This window comes from Colias croceus, chromosome Z (assembly GCF_905220415.1).
Source record: "Colias croceus chromosome Z, ilColCroc2.1".
Taxonomy (NCBI): domain Eukaryota; kingdom Metazoa; phylum Arthropoda; class Insecta; order Lepidoptera; family Pieridae; genus Colias; species Colias croceus.
This window is the reverse complement of record NC_059568.1, coordinates 3,881,864-3,890,004: the sequence shown is the minus strand read 5'-3', so window position 1 is coordinate 3,890,004 and position 8,141 is coordinate 3,881,864. Positions and strand designations below refer to the sequence as shown.

At 34.4% G+C, this 8,141-nt stretch overlaps 1 protein-coding gene across 1 annotated transcript; it reads right to left on the bottom strand.

Annotated features, from left to right (window-relative positions):
* Nucleotides 1–2,456: 2,456 nt before the first annotated feature.
* On the bottom strand, nucleotides 2,457–7,823 carry LOC123705429. Its single transcript, XM_045654189.1, has 2 exons — nucleotides 7,760–7,823; nucleotides 2,457–4,374 (listed from the first exon to the last, which is right to left on the bottom strand). The coding sequence occupies exons 1-2, from the start codon at nucleotides 7,781–7,783 to the stop codon at nucleotides 3,172–3,174; spliced, it is 1,227 nt and encodes a 408-aa protein (XP_045510145.1). The 5' UTR covers nucleotides 7,784–7,823; the 3' UTR covers nucleotides 2,457–3,171.
* Nucleotides 7,824–8,141: the final 318 nt, after the last annotated feature.

Below are 8,141 nucleotides of genomic sequence, written 5' to 3'. Positions count from 1 at the left end.
ACGATATAGTTCTGTTTGAAGACGATCCCACAAAACTCGAAGAAATGTTAAAATCACTCAACGAAGAAAGTGTTAAAGTCGGCCTATTAATGAATAAAGATAAAACCAAGTTGCTCACAAACTCCAAACCAACACCTATAAAGATAGATAACCATACTCTCGAATATGTAGAGGAATATATATACCTAGGCCAGATTATTTGCCACAAGGATCAAACTTCAAAAGAAATCAATCGAAGAATAGCTAATGGTTGGAAGAAATATTGGTCACTCAAAGAAATCGTGAAATCTAACGGACTTAGTATGACAATTAAAAGAAAAGTATTTGACACTTGTATTCTCCCGGTTATAATATATGGATGCGAAACTTGGTCACTTACTAAACTGCACAGAGAGAAACTAGCGCGATGTCAAAGAGCCATGGAGAGGAGTATGGTAGGAATAAAATTAAGGGACAAAGTGAGAAGTAGCACAATCAGAAAGAAAACCCAAGTAACTGATATACTTAGACGTATAGACCAACAAAAGTGGAGATGGACCGGCCATATGATTAGAGACACACAAAATAAATGGAGCGCTACTGTTTCCAACTGGTGCCCCCGGGACGGCAAACGCAGCAGAGGTCGTCAGCAAACAAGATGGGAGGATGACCTAAAACTGACAGCGGGTCCACACTGGAGAAGAGTAGCGAGGGACAGAATCCAGTGGAAGATGTTGGAGGAGGCCTATGCCAAACGGCACACTGAACTAAGAGATATTTTATAATTTTATAATGGTATAGTGTATAAGAAAATATAATATGTAAGTATAGTGTATAAGTTTTTAGTTCAGAATAAATGGGCTTTTTATTTTATTTATTTTATAAATATAATGTACTGGAATCTGTATCAACGAGAATTCATAGTTGAACAGATTATCCGATTTTAAGAAAAATGTGCCTAAGGCTTGCCTAAATAGCAGATTTACGGTCTTACTAATAAAATGTTACCCATTCGCTATGCAATGCCTTAGTTATTGCTTTAGCCTGTCTGGTTTTTATGATTGACGTTTCATGTGAGCAAGAGCAGGACACAGCTATGGTAGAAAATGGTAGAAATTTATCCATTGTTTAACTTTTTATTAGTACGAATTTAGATTATCAATATGTATATCTTATGTTCCCACACGGGCCACAGCAGCTGATGAGTGTATTGGCTATAATCCAGTAGGCTGGCCAAGTGCGTGTCGATTTTCTGATGACTTTATTTCAAAGACTAGAATAACATTAAATAAAACAGTTTCGTATAAAACAACAGTACCTACATATTATATCAATATGTAGTACATATTATAATTTACTAGCTTTCCGCCCGTGGCTTCGCCCGTGGTACATATTTCGCAATAAAAGGTAGCCTATGACCTTTCTCGGATATCAAAATATCTCCATACCAAATTTCATGCAAATTGGTTCAGTAGTTTAGGCGTGGTTGAGTAACAGACAGACAGACAGAGTTACTTTCGCATTTATAATATTAGTATGGATATATACCCATAACGTATAAAAGCATAATATTAGTATGGACATATACCCATATCGTATAAAAGCATCCCATCAAATCAATTATCTCTTTAACGACAAAATATTATACTAAATAATATTTTTTACAATGTTATTGTACCACATTGTATGGAAGTTGTATTGTTAGAAGTCAATAAATTCGGATGAAAATAGATTCTTTATGTTTGGTAGTTTATAAAGTATATCCGCTCAAAAATATTGATTTACATTTTATTTTCTGTGTGTTCTGTTAGTACCACACAATTCTGTCTTGTGTAGTCAGTATTTGAATAAAACAAATCCAAGTGATAAGTGATAGTTTTAGATCAAATCAAACCTACTGCATTAAATTTCAAATATCGACAAATTTACAGACAAATTGCAAACATTAAAAAAGCTTCTAAAGCTAATAAATATACTATGGAATGGAATATATTTGCGCAGGAGTGGACTTTCTTCCACCCAATCATTTACATATTATAATGACAAAATTTCGCTTATGATTATTTTGTTGGTCACAAAGTAGAGTCTATTGCAAAAAAGTGGGTTCAAATTCCAAATCGCTATTAACATTTCTTTTTCTATTATTTTTAAATCTCATTACTTATAATAATTAATGTCATCTAATAATTATTATGATATTCATCTTCTTATACATATATAAAAATGAATCGCAAAATGTGTTGGTAAGCGCATAACTCGAGAACGGCTGAACGAACGAACTTTCGATAATTCTTTTTTTATTATATTTCTTGAAGTACGAGGATGGATTTTATGTAGAGAAAACGTTAATATGTACCACGGGCGAAGCCGGGGCGGACCGCTAGTTATAAATAAATAATTGCTGAAATATTAAAACCCGCATGTTACATAAAATAGAATTGCATAAATTTATAATTTCAAGAGGAAATGAAAGTTAATTTATTAACGAACGACATTTATTTAAAACATTAACATTAACATGTATTTTGGTTTCGCTATAATCAACTTAAAAATAATAATAACCTAATTTTCACAAAACAACAACGCACAAACATCAGTGGGGTAACCGTTATCAGTCATTCAATTAAGGGCAAAAAGTAAACCATTTCTTGAAGGTTCCCGCATCACTCCCGTGTGTCTCAGTTGAACACAAGCAAAACTACTGCGGTTGAGCAAACCACGCCTCTATGACTTTGGCATCAATGAAGCCGATACTGTGGCACTTGGAAAATAATATAATCAACTCATAGCCGTAAACTTCCTCCTTGTCTTAAGTTTAACATTTAAAGCTTTTTTGCAAATAATGACATAAATAATTTTAAGCCGCTTCATGACACAGACTGTGTCGCTTACATGCTAGGAACTACTTACGTCACAACGCAGAGCCGATGCGTTTTATAAAATGTGACCCTAATTTAACATCAATAGAAACATCGCATCGCATATAATATACTTCGCCACGCAAATAGATTTAATACAAATCATATTTACCTATTTGCGGTGCTTGATGCCATGCTTCCGTTCCTACAATAATCATAATAATTATTGTCTTCATAATATGGCAATGATTCCCGGGACAGGAATGTTTATCAATACATTGAATCCGTTTGCGAATCGCGTTCGAGTAAGTACGAGTAGGCTACGAGTATACGTTTACTTTGGGAATTTCCACATGATCGCTTGAGGTGGTGGTGTACTAGTCGGTTGATCTGAAACGGGTACGGTATTGGTAGATATCTCATTTCCAGCTTCGGCATTATCGTTTCTGTCCCAGCCGTGTTCATGGACATGCTCGTGATGATCTGGTGAAGGGAACCACTCTGATATCCAAACCGGACGCCAAATCTTCTTCACTCCAGGAACCCAAATTTGCTTCCAGTCAGGTACCCAGATCTGTTTCCAAGCTTCCTTCCATTCCAATTTCTTGTCAGGTACCCAGATCAGTTTTTTCGATGGTTTCCAGATTTGTTGCCAGGCCTCTTTCCAGACGAGTTTCTTGTCATCAATCCAGATCTGCTTTTTCTCGGTTCTCCAAATTTGTTTCCACTCGTCTTTCCAAACTAGTTTCTTATCCGGGATCCAGATTTGCTTTTTACCTGGCTTCCAGTACTTCTTCCAAATTGGTTTCCAAATGAGCTTCTTTTTCCAAAGGTCATGCGATGTATATTCCCAGCCATCATGGTCTTTGCCCAAGTATTTTTCACCGGGTACTCCGACCTTGATCCATTCGGGTTTCCAAAGCTTCTTCCAAGCGGGGACCTGAATTTCCTTCCAACCTGGTACTACTATATCTTTCCATACGGGAACAGTTATTTTCTTCCAATCTGGTACTTTCACTTCTTTCCATGCCGGAACTTTGATAGGTTTCCATTCCGGTTTGTAAATCTTTTTCCAGTCAGGAACCTTGATCTCTTTCCATACAGGAACTTTAATATCCACCCATAAAGGTTTCCAGATCTTCTTCCAGGAAGGCTTCCATATTTGTTTCTTGGCTGGTTTCCAAATCTTCTTCCATCCCGGTTTCCAGATTAATTTCTTCTTCCAAAAGCCAGGGTCGTGATGATCGTGGTGGTCGTGGTGATCATCATGTTCGTGGTGCTCTTCAATATGGTGCTCTTCGTGGTGATCGTGTTCGATATGATCATGATGATCACCTATGTCGTGGTCATCGCCTAGATGTGGGCCATCCTGGAATGGAGTAACTACATCATTCGGCGCTGGGTAATCGTAGCCATCACGGTTCTGTGCGACATCCTTACGATCTACCTTCTGTAACTGCTGCTGCGGTTGTTGTTCTTGAGGTATCAACGCCTTGCCCGATACCAGAGCGACATAGAGGATTACCGCAAGGGCAATCTGCAACAAAAGAAAAAACATAACAATAACAATTTAATGACAATGTTATCACGCGAGCGGAACGCATAGCTATTAAAGTCGCACAGCCATGTAACTATTAAACAAGAATCGAGTTTAAACAATGGGTATTATGTTATTGATATAATATCTTAGACGAAAGTTGATCTTAATCTTGGCCCAAAAAGTTTCACTCGTGCACTTGTTACTTGTTTATTAGAACTATTATGATTGCATAACAAGAACAAAAGGAAAGTGAGACACATCAACCAGTTGAGCCGATGCTGAAGTAGGAAGTCGTGTATTAGTACACGTTTGTACCGTTAAGGCAACCATGGGGAAAGTTGACGTTTTAATTATCTCATTATCACAAACAAAGCCTTAAACCTGCATTGTTATACAATACGGACGATCCGGTCGCCGACATGTATATCTATAAATCCATGTAGGACGAATTGCGTCATTTATTTAAGTAAAAGATATCATGATTGACCATAAACAAGATACTTTGCGGTCATAAAGTTTATTTTAGATAAGAACTATGTATTTCTAATTTTTCGACAGCTGATTTTATTTTTTTATATTATTGTTTAAAAAGCTGTTTAGCTATTTACAGCTGTACTATTGATTAAAATTAAATTTTGGTTTTCCTGACATTTAAATATGTGACTAATATCGTTTCCAATAAATAAGTGAATATTGGAAAGATCCAGTCGATCGATTCTTCGACGCTTGCAGATCAAGGCGCTACTTTCTGATGATTTATTATCTCTAGAGTGTTAAATATAAAAATTGTTTATTATATTAGAGGGTTATATAAGTGGTATGTGGAAATTTGAAAGTGTATGTATGTTCATTAGCACAATTTACGCGAACGGACAGGCGAAATTACATGTAGAGTTTTTACGACTGGGAGGCTTAAAGAGAAACGTATCGCACTGATATTATTAACAAATTAAATGGACAAACAAGAATAATGATGTGGCGTCAGCGTAATCCATTTTGGAATTTATTAAACAACTTTTTATGTGACTGTCGCGTATTATATAAGAGTTTTAAATACAATATGACCTATGGTACATTTCGATAAGTATGTGCCAACTGCCAATGTACCTGCTAATTTATTATTGGTCGTGAATTAATGAATGAGTATAATAAATTGGCTGGATATATATCTCAGTAACAGTAATGGATAGTAATTCGTCGTGTACATTTATCGATCGTCGTAATTTTGTTTGAACTTGTTCGCAAATTATGATATTGTATTCTAGCTTTTATCAAATTGCTTTGAGTTCTTGGATACCGTATTTATAAGTAATCGATATTAATTAATTAAGAAGACTTGATTCAAGCGATATTTTCTTGGAAAATGCATGTAGAGTTCTATCATTAAATAATTAATTTTATTATTAATTAATTTAACTCTTAAATATTAACGTCCTATTTTCATGTCGTATAATTTTTATGGGCGTTCAATTTTTGAAGAACAGACTAATCATTTTACTCAAATTAAAAATACTTTATGGTACATTAAATTACAATTATACTTTCTTTATGTAAATGATTCTGCTCATAGAATTACATGCTTATTACAAGCAATAACCTTTTAAATCCGCTTTCTCAACTAGAAAAAGTAATTATACATATCTCCATATAAAGTGCTATCCACCTTTTTTTTTATAGTGGAGAATGCATTTAAGGCTATACCTATTTATTAAAACTATAGAATAGATCAAATTTGCTTTTACATATCAATTGTTATTTTTATGATTAATAACTAAAAAGATATGAGCTTTCCAATTTTGTACAATAAATATTAAATAAAATACAAAAAAAAGCTATCAATACAGAAGTAAACCTAATTATATACTAACAAAACAATGCGATATAGACACGACGAGACTATTAAATGGCGCTCAGACAAACCTCGATGAATATCAACAAAATTTTCATAATATTATGTTACTGTTATAATTACATATGAATTGGGATCGCTCGTGACCCCGCGATTATATAACGATATATTTATTTGTAACGATACCAATATTTTGAGAGCACGTAATTTTGACAGGGCACCACTTTTATTTTCTGAGGCCCTGGTACTTAATTTCACGAGCAATTTATTATTAAGTTATTTATATTGGGATGATATAAATTAACCCGCAAAGATTTTGGGACTGAGATTTCCTGAAAAATCGTTTTTTTTATAGTTTAAATAATAACTTTTAAATACCATATAAAAAAGGTTTAATAGTTGGCTCCCGAAGCCATAACCTCAATATTTAATAGGACCCCTGTAATATTCTATCTCTAGTGATATAAATAGCTTCTTTAGAATTACAATCATAAAATTAATTACAGGTAATAATGCGGAAAACAGGAAAAAGCTTGTTTCCACGATGTCACTTTTCCTTCGTCTAAAAACGTGTGACATAGGTCAGTGCCTTCTTTTCAATGGCGGATAAAAATGTATGATATTTTTTAATGCTATGAATTCAATATGAAATGATGCAGGTAAAATTATATTGCTTTTTCACATTTAATGTGAAATTCAATATGTTAAAGGGAAAATATAATGCAATTACGCGGAAAACTGATAATTTAATTAATAGTGTCCGCTATCTGGTTAAAGCATCATTATTATTATGTGTCCGCTTTTTTATATGAGAAAGTAAAAAATATGGCGATACACGCTTTAGGTATTAGGACAAACCAAATTTAGTTGAGCGTTTCCATATTTGGCACAACAATCGATTATATAAACTTGTGAGTAATATTACGTTCTACCTATTGTTGTGTTTATAAACTTAAACGAGGATTTGTGCTTTCCCTTTCATTACAAACATTTGAACTTACGGATATCGCCAAAAAGCAAAGTAGGTTAAAATCGTACTGATCTTTTGTTGCCGAACAAAATAAAAAATTTAAACAATACGGCGTGTACTTTTAAATTTAACAAAAACAGCTTTCGCTCGAATCTGAGTAAAATTGTAATATAAAACGTCAACAGTAATAAAATCACTCCGTATTTACAACAACCAAATAAGCTTTTCATCATTTAACACCTATTTTATATGCGTTATTTTTGTAACGTGAAATATGCGTCAACACAATTTGTTTGTTCGGACAACATTTGTCGATTAGTAAGTAACAGGCACGTAATAGCTTTCCATGTAAAGTTTGAAGAGTAAATTTAACCAGAGCTAACATTGGAACCTGCTACTGATTTGTCAAACTACGTGATATTAAATATTTATGTATTGTAATTTTCGCGCGGCTAAAATACACTAGTTTAAAAACCACATTTTTAATTTAAACCGAAAAACGATAAAACCGCAAATGTAACACTCGAAACGAATTTGAAAAACTCTTAATAAATGAAACTGACCACTGGGCTCCGAATCCCTCGCATGTTGGGCGGGGACGGCCTTGCCTACGAGTCGACTGCGAAACTTCTCCGTCTCGACGCCTTAGGCGAATATTTATATACGAAGCCCACCCCTGCTTGGAGGGGACGCTTTCGAAGGTTCCAAGGAAGCGTGGGCACGGGAGATCCTTCCGTTTAAGGTGTATCGTTGTGTAACGAAATCAGTTATCGTTAACGATACGCCCACTTCTAATACGGATTATACCAATTATATCGATATTTTTCCCGTCGACACAATTATCAAAAATATTTATTAAGCTCCAGTCCACTGAAGTGAAAAAATTCCATGGAAAATTTTCTCATTTTTGCTTTGTGTTGCAAAAACAATGCAAACCTTTATTTT

What these genes read in the sequence shown, in the direction of transcription:
- LOC123705429 (XM_045654189.1), bottom strand. Translation starts at nt 7,783, where the DNA reads ATGCGAGGGATTCGGAGCCCAGTG. An exon ending in GAGGGATTCGGAGCCCAGTG is followed by an intron (nt 4,375 to 7,759) that starts GTCAGTTTCATT and finishes CTTTTGTTGCAG; the next exon opens with ATTGCCCTTGCGGTAATCCT.